At 38.8% G+C, this 18,085-nt stretch overlaps 1 protein-coding gene and 1 long non-coding RNA gene across 6 annotated transcripts in view; one reads left to right on the top strand and one right to left on the bottom strand.

The window, feature by feature from the left end:
- FGGY (FGGY carbohydrate kinase domain containing) overlaps positions 1-9,265 on the top strand; it is a 499,331-nt gene extending 490,066 nt beyond the window's left edge. For both annotated transcript variants that reach the window (XM_023501686.2, XM_003767302.4), the window contains exons 15-16: positions 1,276-1,337; positions 9,066-9,265. In XM_023501686.2, the coding sequence (XP_023357454.1) occupies positions 1,276-1,337; positions 9,066-9,150 (147 nt within the window). In that variant the 3' untranslated portion in view covers positions 9,151-9,265. The remainder of the gene's footprint in view (positions 1-1,275; positions 1,338-9,065) is intronic.
- LOC116423736 overlaps positions 1-18,085 on the bottom strand; it is a 99,825-nt gene that overhangs the window by 39,511 nt on the left and 42,229 nt on the right. Inside the window, exon 3 of one of the 4 annotated variants that reach the window (XR_004234254.1) lies at positions 14,407-14,641. The exons of the other annotated variants lie outside the window; for them this stretch is intronic. This is a non-coding gene — a long non-coding RNA (uncharacterized LOC116423736). The remainder of the gene's footprint in view (positions 1-14,406; positions 14,642-18,085) is intronic. 4 annotated transcript variants of the gene reach the window in all.

Genomic DNA, 18,085 nt, shown 5'->3' with positions numbered 1-18,085 from the left:
TAAAAAATTATTTGTGGAAAAGCTTAGAATATAAGCTATTTTTAGAAAAACACTTTAATTTTACAAATCTTTTTAGAAATTTGGAAACCAATTTTGCCAAAAAAAAAAAAAAGTTTTGGGAGAGCATCTTGTGCATGATTTGGCCAGCATCATTAGTCATTCTCAATGAGTACTTCATATAAAAGGTCATATCATTTTTAAAAGTTAGAAAATAAAATTGGATGAAGATATTGTTTACAAAAAAGATCATTTTCTACCAAACAAGGGAGAGAAACAACTAGGAAAGATAAAAGAAAAAAGAAAATAACACCAAAAAATTGAAAAGCTTTTTTGTAAATAAAAGCAATGCAGCGATACAGAAAAGAAAGGCAATGTGGGAAAGAAATGTTTGCTTCCAATATTTATGATCTAGGTCTCATATATAAGCTCTAGAGAAAATTAAACTAAATATCCAAGGCCACAAGCCATTCCCCAATAGATAAATGTGCCAGCACAGCAGTTTCTTAAACTATTTGGTCTCAAAACTCCTTTACAATCTTATATACAAATGCATATATGAATGTATATATTAGTATATTAGAACTTAAAAGTATTTTATTATTATGAAAATAATTTTGAGCTCATGAAGCTCTAAAAGGATCTTAATGACCCTTAAAGATCACTGGATCACACACTAGACTAGCATATGAAGAAAAAGATCTCAAGTTAAGAATTACAGACTAGTGGCAACCATGTAAAACATTGCTCCAAATCACTAATATTAAACAAAATACAAATTAAAACTCTTCTAAGCTTTTACCCCACCACCTATCAGGTAAACAATTTAGGAAGCATCCACTATAGCAGACACCATAATTAGTTCCCACATAGTGAATTGACAAAGATGACAGAATACAAGAATAGTCAACACTGGGGATGGGGACTATTACATGTGGTTTCAGACCTAGCTCAGATGTCAGCTGGTTTTGCTGAACTTTATTTTTCTTGACTAACTTTTGTTACAAGGGAGGGAAGAGAGAAAAGAGTTTCTGGTTTGGTTTTATTTTCAGACATAAACGAAATGTAAAAACAAAACCAATTTTTTAAAAAAAATTATAAGATTGAAAAAGAAAGGGGTCAAAGACACAATGGATTAACTGAATTTTGAAGGTTTTGTTTTTTTTTTCTAAACTCAAATTAATCCAAGTCTGAATATTCTTATTTGCAAAATATCTTACTCTGGTGGTGACGATTTGGAACAAAAGCCTACTTTGTTCTGTGTTTATTGTTTAACAGGAGGCAATGGCAAGAATGGGGAAAGTTGGAAAAGTTGTACTTCCCAGATCTGAGGAAAAGAGGTAAGCAACCATTTTTACATACATCTTGTGCTTAGGCATTAATATCACTTCCAGAGTGGTCACACACTGTACTAAAAAAAACATTTATTCCTATGCCTTCAAAAAGCTCATAATCTAGCGAAAGGGAAAAATTACAATATGGACACAGACACCTCAAGTACAAAATATTGGGACAAAATAGAGAAGGCAATCTATCTTTAGGGGAAAAAAAGATGATTCCAACTGTAGGAATTGGGAGTATTTGTAAAGGCTCTGGAATAGGAACTGAGCCTCATTTTGATAGGCAGAGATGAGTAGACAGACCAAGAGATTATTTAGGATATGGGAGAAATTATTGGTCCAAATGCTCAGTTTCATGGAAAGAACTCTGAATTGGCATTTAGAGACTCAGATATTAAAGATTTTAAAGCTGGAATGGATATTAGAGGTTTTCTTGTCTAAGCCCCTCTCTTGAAAAATAAGGAAACTGAGGCCCAGGATTGATAAAGCAATTTGCTGGTGTTAAGTTTTGAGGTTGGATTCAAACATGATTCTTCCTGCCTCCAAGACAAATATTCTTGTTTTACTACTTTAATAATGTTAATAATAATAAAAATCATTTGTATTTACATAGCTCTTTAAGGTTTAAAGACACCTTCCATTTTTCCTCATTCAATCCTTATAACAACTCTGAGAGGAAAATGCTATTTTTAAACACCCTCCCCCCCTTTTTTTTTTACACTTGAGGAAATGGAAGTCACCATGTTGAGTAAGAATCTCTCAATATCAAGTTTAGGTAAGGTTGGACTCCAAATCCAGGGTTCTCACCATGATACTAAGTGATCTAGGATAAGCTTCTTCACTTCCTGGGGCTTCAGGCTCCTTCTTGGGTAAAAACAAAGAGATTGCACTGTGGGTTTTGTTGTTGAGTCATTTTCAGCTGACTTTCCATGATAACCATTGGGATTTTTTTTTTTTGGCAAAGATACTGGAGTAGTTTGTCATTTCTTTCTCCAGCTCATTTTATGAATGAGGAAACTGAGGCAAACAGGATAAAGTCACTTGTGCAAAATCACACAGTTAATGAGAACTGAAGCTGGATTTGAACTCAGGAAGATGCGACTTCCCAACTCCAGGTCTAGTGTTAGCAATATGGCGCCCCCTAAATTTCCCTAAATGACCCCTCTCCTCTCTAAGTCAATGATTCTAAGATTAGCATTATCTGTAGATTTCTGGGAGCTGATCAAGGAAAATTCACTGGGGAGGGAGCAAAGGAAAGGGTGCGCACACATTTCTGTTTTTATCTGGTTGGAAACCAGAACTCTCCTATGAGCTGGCTGATTAACTTTACTTTGAAGCTGGAAGCCCAGGAATGTGTGTTTGCTCTGAGGTTCTACGAAAGCGTTTTACTTTTGGAATGAAAACCATGTTGCAAGTAAGCTTGAGACAGAAAGAAAAAACATTCAATTCTGTAGTGACATCCGAGAATCAGTTGAGAGTCCCCCAAGCCAGGAGCCACAAGCCATGGTTAAGGTCTGTGATTGTTCTCCACTATGAAGAATGACTTATCTCAAAATAAATACAGAAGGAAGCTCCTCAGTACTTGAATACATCTGCTCCTAGGGGACTCACTTCTTCCCAAGGAGTCACACTGAATTATGGGTTAGCTTCATCAGGTGACTTTGTACGGCTCTTCCTCAGTTAAGTTCCATTCACACACAAGGGACATTTCTGATGTTATTGATCCTCTTCAAACTCTAAAGATGAACAACCAGAGGCAGTCAAGGAATTAGCACCATCTATTTGGAGATGAGGAAATGGAAGCTCAGGGAGGGAAAATGATCTGCTCTTAGCAACCCCTGTCCATCCCTTCTCAGACTGTTACCTATGGTTCCCCTGCACAATCCACAATCCAGCCATATAATCTTATTGCTGTCCCTATTCAAGACATCCCCTGGGCGTCCTCTCGGCATAGAATGTGCTCCTTCCTCAACTCAACCTGTGTGTAGCCCTACTTTCTTTCCAGACACAGTTCAAAATCCATACCTTCTGCATGATGCTTTTCCTGACTCCATCCCCACCTATTACTCTCTTTTTCCAAAATGTCTTTTATTATTTAGTATAACAGACATGCTTACATCCACTAAATATGATTGTGTATGGTATAGAATATGTATATATGTGAATATATAAGCATGTGTAGATATATACAGAATATAGTGTATATATATATATATATATACATATATGTGTGAAGAGAGAAACAGAGTGAGACAGAGAGAAGGATTGAAAGAGATAGAGGAAGAGACAGAGAAAGAGAGGGGCAAACACATAGAGAAGGATTGACAGAGAGAGAGAAAGAGAGTGGGGGAGAGGAGAGAAACAGAAAGACAAACAGAGAGAGACAGAAAAATAGACACAGAGAGGGAGAGAGGAAAAGACATAAGAGAGAGACACAGAAACAGAGGGGAGACAGAGACAGAGACGAAGAGAGGCAGAGACAGAGGGAAGACAGAGGCAGAGAGACACAAATAGAGAGAGAGAAAGAGAGAGAGAGAGAGAGAGAGAGAGAGAGAGAGAGAGAGAGAGCGAGAGCGCACATTCCCTGGCTCTCCCTAATATAGAGATCTGTGATACTCTCTTTCTATACACACATATTGTCTCCACAAAACAAGTTCCTTGAGGGAAGGGTCTGCCTGTGCCTCTGTGGCCACAGAGTTTAGCACAGTGTGGAGAACAAAGCAGTGGATTACTCAAAGCCTGTTGGTTGGTTGCTCCTAGCCCACAGGTGAATGGAGTCTCACTCATCCCAGCTGAGAACTTCTCCCCTTCTGGCAACTTCTCACCAAAGCCCAGAGTGATGAGCAAAAGGAAAACCAGAGCTCCCTGGCTCTGTTCACAGGAGCCAGTCCCATCTCCTCTCTTTGTCACAGTTTCCTCAACTTTAAAATGAGGGGCTGCTGGGAGATCTTCTAGTTCTAGATCTAGGATTCTGTGACCTTGGGCTTTAAGTTGTTTAGTACCTTGGATCCATGGAAATAACTGGCAGATTATCTGACAGCAGACCACGGAATATTCTGTGGATCAATCCACCAGTGCCATGTGCCAGGCTCCGTGCTGGAGATGCACTCGTGCATTCTAGGGTATTTGACTTCATTTCTGCTTTTCTACAATTCTGCAAATATCATGAAACCTGAAATTGTACAAGAAGAGCTGGGGCGCCATCTTCAGATGTGTTTCATGTCTTGCAAGGAAAGAAAAATGACCATTTTTGAATCATGAAAAGGTCTCTCTAGAGATTTTCATCCTCTTGGAGGGACAGAAATCAGCTCAGAGGTGATTGATTGGGAGCCAGGAGGAACTTCAGAGGTCACTGACTCCAAAGCCCTCAGTTTACAGCTGAAACTGGGGAAAAGAGTGAATTGCCCTAGATGTCCCAGGCAGTAAATGTCAGAGACAGAATTTGAATCCAGTTCTCAGTCTCCAGAGCCTCTGCTCTGACACACACACACACATAGGAAATAATGAGGTCGGGGAAAAGCTTAGAATCAGTGGGAATTTTCAAATTAAAAATATCTAGAAGCATCTGTCTTCTCAGTACTGAGCAGTCTGGGGGTCAGGTAATTTAATTCTTCCAAAGGTGTCTTCCCTCTTCCCAGAGTACAATAAACATTTTTTCTTTTTCTTTTTTTCCCCTAAGGCAATTGGGGTTAAGTGACTTGCCCAGAGTCACACAGCTAGGAAGTATTAGGTATCTGAGGTCACATTTGAACTCAGGTCCTCCTGATTTCAGGGACGTTCTCTATCTATCTCTATCTGTGGGACCGAGCTGTCCCACAGCAAGCATTTCTTAAGCTCCATCATCAACCAGCCCAGAGTTGGGCTCTGGGGACACAAGCTCAAAAGGTGAAAACCTCCTCCCTTGAAAGAAGTCTCCATTCTAATGGAAGAGACAATAAATATGATTCAAATATCTGCAGCATGAATGCAAAGAGAATTAATAGAAATAAGTTCAAATATTTAAAAACAAGAGATCTTAGGAAGGAAGAGCAGCTTCTGCAGATGATGATTGAACTGTTTTGAAGCAAAAGAGGGACTCCTTGAGATAGAGTAAGGGCCATGAACTCCAGGCAGCCCTGAGGGATATGGCCAGTGGAAAGATAGGGCAATGGGTTTTGCAGCGCTAGTGAATGGAAATGCCAATTTGTCCAAAGTGCTGAGGATGGGAAGGGGAATATACTAAGACTAAAAAGAGAGGCTAGGGCCGATCTGTTGAGGGCTTTAAAAACTAAACATAAAAGTTGTTTCTTCTTGCCTAGAGGCAATAGGAAGCCAGTGATATTTATTGAGAGAGTGCCGTGGTCAGATCTGCACTATATATAAATGGTAACCAGCTCTTTCTTGAGGAGTTTGTCAGGTCTTAGCCAAGTTTCTTCTCCCACAATAGCCACAATCCATCTCTGAACCCTATCCAGCCTTTTCCAGATGGGTACAATCTGGGAGAGCCTGGAGACTTCTGACCTAGTTGAGGGGTATCTCCGTGAGCTTCTTGAAGGGACTGCTTTTGCCTTTCTTAGTATCCCTAGGGCTTAATACAGTACTTGGCATAGAGTAGGTACTTAATAAATGGTCGGTGATTTGACTTGATGTGAAACATCAGAGATGGACTTTAGTGGAGTAATCGGACATCTGGAAGCTTAAGTAGTCATTCTACACCTGACTCTAAAGGCCACTTTACCCCCTTGTGCCTCGGTTTCTATTAGATGTAGTGTCCATTTAGGGGTGTTGTCAGAGTAAGGGAGCTATAATTAATGGCAGCATCCTACAGCTATAGAATATTGGAAGTAGAATCCTGGAGATTCAAATCCTATTTCTGACAGTTAACAGTTGGGTGATCCTAAGAATGTTATTTAATCTCTCAGTGCCTTGATTTCCTTATCTTAAACTGAGGGAAGTGGATTTAGGTTCCTCTATGATCCTTGGGAAAAGACTTTGAGCTGTTGCAAAGATGGTGGCAGATATAGCTCAGTTAAACTGTTTAGAAAAATCTAGGCACAATGCGACCAAGTCTCGGAGTATCAGATGCCAGTCAACTTGGGTATTTTCTTCCCAGAGGCCCCCAAGAGGAGTAAAGTCCACTTGGCTTTGATTGATTCCATCTAAAACCTAGCTCTTCTGACTGAGACCAGGTACTTTGATATTTCACCATATCAAAGGTTTCAAACCACTTGTTTATGTTTTGTCTACACTTGTCTTCTCTGACCATGAGGATCCTTTTGCCACATGGGTAGGACCAGCTTTGTGTTCATAACCACTTCTGATAAGTGTCCTTCACCACTTCCAAATATCCCCTGGCTATTATCAAGCCTGAACCTGACACCATTTCTCCAACAATCTGACCTGAATTCGATGCTGCTTGCTTTTCAGTCTGCTCCATTCCCATAAGCTATGCTTTCTAGCTGGACACCTAATTAATCATTTCAGTTAATATGTGAAACATATTCTCATGCTATTCCAGGAAAGAAAATATATTGAGTTAAGATTTTTCTTTTATTACATAATCGACACCTTTTTCCTCAAAACAAACCTTTTTTTCTTTGACTTTTATTTTGATGGGTTTTAAGTCTGAGTGTAGGAATACAAATTAAACAGTATTAACATCTTTTAAAAAATTGTTTCCGTATTAAAATGTACATTAAAATATTATCAGGACCTAGGATTTCATTAGTATAAGAAACATCCCGATGAGGAAAATTTCCCTTTAGTACAGATCAGCATAATATCTGCAGTTTAAGAGTCTTAAAGAAGTACCCAGAAAACTGGGAAGTTCATGATTTCCCTAGAAAACACAATATGTGGCAGAGGAGACTCAAAAATCTGTTCTCTTTCTACTTGATACTGTCTTTGGGATAATGACAAGAGACAAAATGATAAACCAATAGAGTTTTTGCATTTTGAGATTTGTACATGTAATATTGGGAGAGACCCCATGCTTGGAATTCACTCATTCCTTGGCTCCACCTCCTGGATTCCTAGATTTCTTTCAATGCTTGGTGAAAGTGCCACCTTCCTTCTTCCTCAATCTCCCTTAATCTCAGAGTCTTCCTCCTGAGATTAGCTCCAATTTATCAGGAAGGTGTCTCGTTTCTACACTGTGCTTTGCATATAGTTTTCCCTTAATAAACTGTGAGCTCATTGAGGATATCTTTTACTGCCTTTTTTTTTTTTTTTTTTTTTGTATCCTTGGAGCCTGTAAAATTGCCTGGTATATAGGAAGAGTTTAATAAATGTTTGTAAAAGGACTGACATGGTGTAGTGAAGTCAGGAAGACTTCAATTAAACATCATTTATTTTCTAGGCACTGTGCTAAGTCCTGAGGATATAAAGTCAGGCAAAAGACAATCCCTGATATCAAAGAACTCACAAGAGAATAAGTAAACAACCTGGAAAGTAAGAATATATAAATAGATTGAGGGGAAAATAAAAAAAGGCATTAGACCTTACAGGGAATCAAGAAATGTTTCCTAAGGTCTCAATCTCCGGTTTTTGCCCAGTGGGACAAACTCAGTCTTGAAATCTTTATCCAGATGGAAAGTACTGGTGACTTTATATGGTGTCCTTAACCCTTCTTACCTAAGAAAAACTTAATGAGCCCATGGACATTGTGTGAAGAATTTTTTTGACCACAACAAATTTCAAATACCCTCTGCTAAGGCTTAGGAAATTGCAGTCTATATCAATGGAGGCACTACCCCAAGACTGAACTCAGTGGTCCTTGGAGTATTGTATTACTCATGTCTTCTATCTGTGCTTGCCATCTTCCATTGGATTGATTGCCATTGGTCAATGCCTTGAGCATGAAGACACATTCTAACCTCTCATTTTGTGAAGATAAAAAAGGTCTGAGACATTGGGAAAAGGAGATAGCATAGGCAAGAGGAAAGTCAGAATACTTGCTGTGAAATCCTGGCTCTGCTACTGACAATCTGGATGACCTTGGATAAGTTAATTCCTGTTTCTGAGTCTTAGTTTCTTTATCTATAAAATGGATAGAGTTGAACTGGATGATCTTAAAGATTTCTTCTAACTCTAAATCTATTATTGAACAATCTCAAATAAAAACAACAAAAATATGATTTAAAATATAAATATTTTATTATCCCTACAATATGGGGCTATTTACTAATTCAGTCCCCAAAGAACACAGTAGCTGGCACATAGTAAGTGATTAACAAATGCTATGTCTTTCTGTCTAAATATTGAGGACTCCCCATGGGTCAACAGAGGCACTGTACTTAAGCTAGGTCTAGTTACCCTACTCTTCCACTTACAATAATGGCAATATGAAAAGGACACCCAAATGACACCCAGGTGATACCCTGGATAAAGCACTGCACCTAAGTCAGGAGGAATGTCTTGGGTTGATATAAACCCTCAGGTACTTAATGGGTATTCCTGGATATGTTTCTTAAGCTCTGTCTGCATCAGTTTTACTCATCTGTAAAATGGGGATAATAATAGCACCCAACCTTCCAGGATTTTTGTGTGGCTCAAAGATGGTCTCATTTGAAAAGCATTTTGCTAACCTTAAAGTGCTATATAGATGATATTGAGATATATATGCATACACACACATATAACTATTCAAAGATCAAAGAGTTTTTGGTTTTTTGAGTATAAGCAGCATGTAAAATGTTTTATTTGGGGCTCAACTGATTTATCAAATTTACTTTTTATTTTTAAATACAGATTTTATGACAAAAAGTACAAAGTATTCTTGAAGCTTGTTGAACACCAGAAAGAATACGCAGCCATCATGAACGGTGACATCTGAGCTGTACTCTGTTTGGACAGAAAGATTTGGGGCTGAACTCTGCTCATGTAATTTCTAAAGGGATAAGACCACTCTTGTATCATCTTGAATAAAAAAAAAATCTGAGATGTGAAAAGCTGGAAATAGGGGCTTCCTTTTAAAGCCTTTGGTATTTCTCCACTAACTTGAGATGGCCACTGAGGCTCTTCCCACCTCTGAACAATTAAGGATCTATCATGTTGACTGAAAACACATATGCAATATATCCAATATAGATAAGTGTAATTCTGAGAGAACACAAAACAGTAAGGAAGAGAGGAGAGAGAGAGAGAGAGAGAGAGAGAGAGAGAGAGAGAGAGAAGGAGAGAGAGAGAGAGAAGGAAGAGAAGGGGGAAAGAGGGCTAAAAAGGGAAAGAGACACAGAGGAGCAGAGGAAGAGTGGGAGGGAAGGAAGAAGAAAGTAAGGAGGAAAGGAAAGAAGAATAGGAGAGAAGAGAGAAGGAAGGAAAGAAAAAAGAAAGAGGAAAAAAAGAAAGGAAAAACAATTCCATCCCTCTTTTTTAATATGCCTGTTGTATGCAGGGTACTGAGCTAAGTGTGTATTGGGGAAGATGAGGCACACTACACTTCCTGCATTCATAGAGCCTACAGCCTTGTAAAGGGATTAGAGACTAAAATGAAATGTACAATATATAATTGTGTGTGATAAGTCTACTGAAGAATGACAACCCATCAAAGTGATCAAGGAGAGCTTTCTGGAAGAGGTGCAATTGGAGTTGTCTTTGAAGGCTGGATGAGCTTTCACCAGATAATGTGAGAGGGAGAGGATGCTCTTGAGCATTGGGCTCAGAGTAGACAAGGACACAGAGGCCAGGAAGCTCTATATTTGTCTATTTTGGATGGAGGGTTAAGTGCATGGAAGAGAATAAGAGATAAAATTGGAAAGATAGACTTGTAGGAGGGTTGGGGAAGGCCTTGAATGCCATCTTAAGAAGTCTGATTTCTATTAGGAACCAATCTGGAGCAAATGAAATTTTTTGAGCAGTGGATTGAGATGAAAGAATGACTAAGGGAAGGAGAAATAAGAGCCAAAAAGGGAAGGGAAAGGGAAACTTTAAAGATTTAGTCAAGAAAAGAGTGTAGTTATATCAGTGAGTCATCTGGGAGGGAAGGATGGGGGAAACCATATATATTAAATATACCATGTTCTCTTTTAGGTTTCCCTTCCCTCTCCTCCTTTCATTCCTATTTCCTCCCCCTGTCCCTCTCCTTCCTTCCCTCTTTCCCTCCCTCAGGAAGGCACTAAACTTTTAAATCCAGAGCAAGCCTTTAGTTTTGTTAACAAATAAATAAGAGAAGGAAAAATCCCAAGAAGAGGAGACTGTGTTTGGGGGTTTGGTGAGAAGAAAGAAAAGGGGTTGGTCCCCATCTTAAGAGAGTCACTGTTGAAGGGAGGTTAGATAGGGTCTCTTTGGCCCAGGGGAGCAGACTCTAAACAATGGCTGGGGAATTTAAGCTTACCAATGCGTGAAAGAATTTCCAGACAATGATAACTCGTCAAAATTGAAATGAGGTACCATGACAAGTAATGGTTGCCCCCTCACTGAGGGACTCCAGATATACCTGGATGATCACTATCTGGTTATGCCTTAGAGAGCGTTCTTGGTGAGAGAGAACCTCTAGTGATCCTTCCAAGACTCTGTGATTCTGCTTCAATTAGTCTGATCATATGTTTACCAGAGGGGTTGGATTCTGTAACAGCTAGTGAACTATGCAGAGGAGGACCAGAAACATCTCTCCTGATTCTGTAAATATGCACTTATTAAGCATTTATTATGTCAAGCAATATATTAAAACATGGGGATCCAAAGAAAGGCAAACAATAGTTTCTACTTTTCAGGAACTCACAGTCTAAGAGAAAAGGGAAATAATGTGGAAAAAGGCACCTTAAGTCAGACAGAGTGAAAAATTGGACCTGGTGGAGGCAGGCCAAGAGAAGGTAGTTGTCACAAACACCTGAGGATGCCATTTGAATAGAGGGTAGATCTACTGGACTTGAATGAAAGAAGAAAAAATTCTCAAATATCCTAGAGATATCCCACCCTTGGGAAGTCACTGTAAAGGTCCTACATGGAGGGATAAATGCCACTGAAAAGGTAAAGCAATTTCTTAACTTACGGTATCCATTAAAGCATGTTCACATTTAAGTGATATGTGAATCAAATGCTTGTAAGGGGGTGTTAACAGCCGCCCTTTGTGGAAGTCCCAAGCACTGATATTCTAAACTACTGTGAGGAGTGGGGTAAATAAACTGGAACTAGAAATCAGAGGTCCCCAAAGTGTCAAGATTCTTAGTTAATTTAGAATTGGGTCACAAGAGACAGACTCAAAACAATCCAACACCCAATTTTACCAAGGCCGTGTAGGCGTTAAGTAGCATAACTACAGTCCAGACCCAGGACTCCAGATGCAGCTTCTTTCCAGCCTCACACCAAAGCTGCTTTTCATGGCAAGTGACATTCTTATTTAAGGATTGGTAGGTCAAGTGAATTCATTAAAAAGTGTAATCTGGTTGTGAACAAATCCCAAAGCAATCTGAGAGGATTAAAGCTCTTCATTCATTGGATAAAGTAGATGATGGCCCACAGAAAATATGTTGTGATAGGCTGACAATCTGTGATAGGCCAGGTTGCAAAATAGCAAACCAGATTGGAGTCAGGCAGGCCAGTCTGGAAATGAAGGATCCCCAGCCAAGATCCTTGAAATGAAACCGATTCTGGGTAAGATTTTCTTTCATTATCTCTTCTCTCCCTTACTCTGGACAATCTCCAGAGGTCTTTGGGTGTTCCACCATTGACCAGCATCAATATATGGCAGTAGCCATAGGAGTTAGAAAGTAAACAAGCAGCAGAGACACCTAGATGGAGTAGTAGATAGAGGTACAGGGCTCGACTCAGAATCAGGAACACCCAAGTTTCAAATCTATTCTTAGCCACTTATTAGCTGTATGACTCTAGGTCAGTCACTTAACCTTGTTTGCTTTAGTTTCCTTGATTATAAAATAGGGATATAATAATAGCACTCTACCTCCCAGGGCTGTTGTGAAGATGGAATGAAATAAGTTTATTTATTTATTATTTACCAATGTCTCTGGCATATAATAAGTGCTTTATTAAAGTTATTGTTATTATCTTGTTATAGTCATGAGGTTCTGGGAGTGTGTGGGTATTACCTATTTCACTGGAATTATTTGTGCCAACTATTCTTGCTATACCACTTTATAAATATCCTTTTTAAAAATTTAATTGAAGTCGGTTTAATTAATTGGAAATGGGAAGCACAGTGGTGAGAGCTTGTGAGTACCGGTACTAATGACACAGCCCCTCAAGGTTATCTCTCATTCATTGAGCAGGTACAGTAGCTAGTAGTCAAGTTCAACCTCTGGGAACTCCAGTCTACCAATATGAATCTTAGAAAGGATGTTTTACAATATGACACAGTGTTACTATGAGGTCCCAATAAAACACAGTGTATCTACACAAACCCTTTCATTATCCTTGTGTCTTTCCCAGTATCTACCACAGAGTAAATAACTAAAATGTGTTAAATGAATGAATGAATGAGAGTGTCAAATGATATTTTTTTAGTTGACTATTAAGGGCATAGTCATAATCCTTAATTATTTGAGTCTTTTCCCTACTCTGGTCTCCAAGTCTGATATTTAGAGCTAAACATAATGAATGAGCTAATGGATGAAGAAATAATTACCTGAATAAATGAATAAGTATAAGAATTTAAAAATCGCATATTCACTGCTTACCCTGGGAAATAAAAAAATATAAAAATGTGAGTCCCTGTCTTCAAGGAGCTTATTCTGCTAGGTAAATGGGGATGTGGTGGCCAGGGAGGTGTATTGTGGTTAGGGGGTCACAGAGATGATGAATGGCGTCATGGAATAAGTAATCGATATGTACTTTTCAGGAATGGTCATGTAGACTTGATTCCTATACCTAGAACTAGGGCTAGAAGGGGTCAGTGATGATGGAGGAGATTCCGAAGTTGTTGGGAGATCAGAGGCAGTCTGCAGCTTGGTTTGGGCTAATGATGATGAACACTCATAGTCAGAGCTCCAAAAGCCCACAACAGTAATGTCCAGTGTCAGACCATAGAAGCCAAATGGTCAGAGAATAAAGCTTGTCCTTGATAAATAATGTTTTTAAAGTATTACCCTGTTTTTGAAACTCTCAATGGCTTTGATGGTACCTCAAGTTCTGAAATATCTGGTGAGTTTCCAGAAAGTGGATTTTTACAAACCATTTCTATCTTCTTGAAAACTCCTTTCCCCCTAGGTCTCAGAAACACCCCTTGTTTGCTGCACATATGCTTTCAGAATCCAGAATATTACTTCCAGACAATTCCTACCAAAAAGGAGGGCAGCAAGAACAAATGAAAAATTAATGCAAAGGAAAAAGAAAGGAGAGGAGCTGGGTAACAATTTTACTTAAGACGGAACTTTTGATTAATTACAGAAGAATCAGAGCTGTCTTGTATCTCCATATGTTTAACTACTGTTGACAATCAGCAGGGGTGGGGCAGTGGGGCAGTAATGATGACATCCAAGACGGGCAGATTCTATGACTATCAAGAAAATGATAGATTTTTAGAAAACAGTTTTGACTGTCTTAGGGGCAGTAAAAACCAAATTTCTCCAGTTGACAGCTCTTCCCACAGCCAATCTTGGTATGAAGAATACAGAGGGATATTTATTAACAAAGGGGATATTTTCCAAATAGCAGTAACTTAGCCTTGAAATCCATACCCAGTTTTGGCATTATAGAAACAGATTTTCAGATTTTTTTGTAAAGATGATAAATATTGAATGCTTGGAAATGTTTCTTTGTTTATAAATGTTTATATGCCTAAGTCATGTTTTATTCCTTAATGGGAAAATATATTCCCTAGTGTCAAATGAAAGGCTTATGAAACTCAAACATACATGGGAAATGCAAACTACTGGCCATTTGTTAATGGCCATTAATGACTTTATGCATAGGCATTGGATCTTGAATAAACATACAGACTATTAGCTTATTTTAAATGTTAACAGAAAATGACTCACTAATATTTTAATTGCTATCTTGGCTTATGAATGCCCTGTAAACTAGAGAGAAAATATCTAGAAAACTCTTTCTTCCATGTCGTTCTTATAGTCATTCAAAGTCATTGAAAAATAGAATTTCCGAGTTGTAGGGGACCTCAGCTACCATGACATCCTACCTGTACTGACGAATATCCAATCCATTCTACCCAAAAAGAGTCATACAGGTAAGAGCTTGGTGACAGATGTTCATCAATGGTAAATGGGATAATTTGTTCCAAAGATCATGAAGGCTGCTGAAAGGAAATCTAAGTCCTTTAGAGCTCAGTCAGACATTGAAGATGAAGGTCATCTATTGCATCCCAAGCCATCACAAGTCTTCACGATTTTTGTTTTGTCACTGGACTTTGATGACTGGAAGAAAGAGGGGAAATGATGACTTTGTGTAGCTTTGTCTCATTTAAATCCAAGTCACACACAAGTCAAGATGTCGTCTGTGATGTCACTGGTCCTCTTCAAAAATGGATAAACAACAACAGATAGCAGATTTGATAGAACTCACAGTATTACAGTTGACATTATTAATAGAAGGGATTGGACTAGATCACCTTCCAAAGCAATATATCTACTTTTCAGTCATCATCATATTCCAAACATTCTCCAATATTCAAGGAATAGAGAATAGGTCTATTAGTTCAGTGGAATAAAAGTGAGGGAACTTCTTTTTATGATGCCTTTAATTCATCAATGACTTGTCCAAGGTCACACAATAAGTATGTATCAGGGGATGAATTCGGGCTTCTGGCCCCTCTTTAAGTAGAGTGACCCTTAGTTTGTTTTCATCAGCTTAATTCCTTCCCACTAAAGGCTGGTTTTATAAAAGCCATGACAATAATGACTAGCAAGTACACCCATTTATCCAAACAGCAAAAAAAAAAAAAAAAAAAAAAAATTAGACAAGTCATACAAATGGAAGTATGTTACAAAATATAAGAATTGATGTGCTTTTTAAGTAGAAATAAGATCTGATCTCAAATAAAAGCAGGAGTAGTCCTAATGTCACTCAAGAACATCCATCTTATAAGATGATCAGGCTGATCTCAGAAAAGCTTGGAAAGACTTACATGAACTAAGAGCTAAGTGCAGTGAGTGAACATTGGACACCGTAACAAGATTATATCATGATCAACTGTGATGGACTTGGCTCTTTTGAGCAATGAGGTGATTCAAGGCACTTCCAATAGACTTGGGATAGAAAGTGCCATCCACAACCAGAGAGAGAATTATGAAAACTGAATATGGATCAAATAATAGTATTTTCGTGTTTTTGTTGCTGTTGTTGTTTACTTGGATTTTTTCCCTTTCTTGAAAGAAATTTTTGTCTAACTTGTCTAAATTTGACTTTGTATAAATTCTTGTCTAATGTTTTGATCTAATTTGATTTCTTTATGCAGCACAAAAGTATGAAAATGTGCTTAGAAGTTTAACTTACATCAGATTGCTTGCTATCTTGAATGGGAAGAGAGGAAAGGTAAAAGACATTTGGAGCACATGGTTTTGCAAAGGTGAATGTTGAAAACTATCTTTGCATGTATTTAGAAAAATAAAATACTATTAAATTTTTTTAAAGGACATCCATCTTATAATCTGCATAAGAATGCAGACTAAAAATCAGGGACATACTGAGGAGCCAATTTTTCCTACATGTTTGCAGGGTCTTTCTCTCCAAGAGACTCTGAAACTGTACATATTTCCCCAAAACATTTTGGCACCAGCTTGGCAAATCCCTGACAACAAGCAGATACCTGGCATGCTGATCCAAAATTATGTCTCCTTCTATATAACCCTATGAAATACCCTTCCCCCATTCCTTACCCCCAAGGTTTGACTGAAAGCCTGGTTACATTTTTTCTATTATTTTCCCCAGTTTCATTTAAAAACAACTTTTACATTTATTTTTAAAATGTTTGAGTTCCAGATTCTCTCCCTTATCCCCCTCAATAAAGCACATGTGAAGTTATGAAAAACATTCCCATATAAGTCATGTTGTGACAGAAAACATAGATCTTCCCCTAAAAAAAAAAGAAAAAAACTTCAAGAAAAATAAAATTAGAGAGGGTGGAGGGAAGAGAAAGGGGAGAGAGAGAGAAAGAAGGAGGAAGGAAGAAACAGAGAATGAAAGAGAGACAGAGACAGAAAGAGATAGAAGACAGAGAGAGAGAGACAGAGACAGAGACAGAGAGACAGAGATAGAGACAGAGACAGACAGACAGAGACAGAGACAGAGAGAGACAGAACTTTAATCTGTATTCAGACTTTTGTATTCAGTCCTTCTCTGGGTATAGACAGGATTTTTCATCATAAGTCCTTCAGTGTAGCCATGGATCATTGCACTGCTGAGAATAACAAAGTCATTCACAGCTGATCACCCTAGAACGTAAGCCTACTTACATCCCTAAAATCTTTTTTCCAATAAGCTGAGTTTGTCTCCGTATCCCTCCTAGTCATGGCCTTCTTTCTGTCCTTAGCAGCCATACAGAATAAGTCTATCTACTTTATGCTGAACTTCTCCAGCTGGATATCCTGATGCCAGAAGTCCAAAAAGTCTATCCTTTCTTCTAACTTCCCTTTCGCTCTTCACGAACCACAAACTGGTCTTCTCTATGGTCAACACTGTCCATTCTTCTCCTTCTCCTGCATGAATCCATCCCTTTCCCATCACTACCACAATGCCACTTTAGGTCTTCATTACTCCCGCTAATTTGGATTATTGATCAATTATTATTTTCTGTTAACTCATCTTTCCCTGCCATCTCTCTGAACTCCAATCCATTTTTTACACCAAAATCATTTTTTAATACAACATCTAGTCATACTTTCCCCTGATAGAAAGCCTTCAGTGTCTCCAAATAAATGAAATGCAAACTCTTTTGTTCGGAATTCAGTGTTGGGTAAAGAGGCGATACTTTCCAGCTTCAAGCTTTCTCCAGCCAAGCTGGGGTGCTCACTCTTCCCCAGTTTTGTCCTGCCTCCTTCTGGGTGCGTTTGGATACAGTTTCCTCTTAGGCCAGAGGCAGAGGCCTAATAGCTCCCCTGCTTCTTTAAGGCTCCTTCTCCCTTTGGCGCCAGGCTTGGGTCCCACCCGCACTTCCACAACACCTTCTTGTTCTTTGCATCTTTCTTCCCTTGAACTGAATCAGTTACTTACACGATAACCATGTACTGTGAGTCTCATAGCCTCTTAGTAAGGGACGAGCTCCTTACATAAGGACCAGAGCCCTTTTTGTTTTTTCTGCTTTAAATCTCTAATGACAAACTAGTGTCTCCCCAATATTACAAGCATTTAATAAATACTTGTTTAGTTGAATTTTCTTTTCCTCCATCTAATAACCCTCCAAGCATTGACAGATAGTTAACATAGCCAAGCCACAGTAAGGATCCTCTCTTCTCCAAGCCAAAGATGGCTGATCTTTCCATTGGACATTTGACTGGAAGTCCCACTGGGACTTAACATTTCTAAAATGCAACTTGTTAACTTTTCCCCAAAACCTTCCTTCTCTCTAACTTTTCCATTACTGTTGAGGACATTTCTCATAATCAGTCAAGTTCCCAGCTTGGGTCTTGGAGCTCCTGCAATTTCTCTCCACCTCCCTCCCATATCCAAGACCCATGATCTCCCCTTTGGCAACTTCTCATATACTCCGGTAAGTACTGTCCCTAATCCTGACCCTCATTTCCTTGACTCTAGCCCCATCCTTGTGAAGACCCTCATGGCCTCAGCTGCCAAAGGTCTGTCTGCTCTGGGATCTCTGCACTCCAGTCCATCCTCTATTCAGGTATCAGATCTGCCTGCCTGAT

Source organism: Sarcophilus harrisii, chromosome 4 (genome assembly GCF_902635505.1).
Source record: "Sarcophilus harrisii chromosome 4, mSarHar1.11, whole genome shotgun sequence".
NCBI classification, from domain to species: Eukaryota; Metazoa; Chordata; class Mammalia; order Dasyuromorphia; family Dasyuridae; genus Sarcophilus; species Sarcophilus harrisii.
This window is presented reverse-complemented; position numbering and strand designations above follow the sequence as displayed.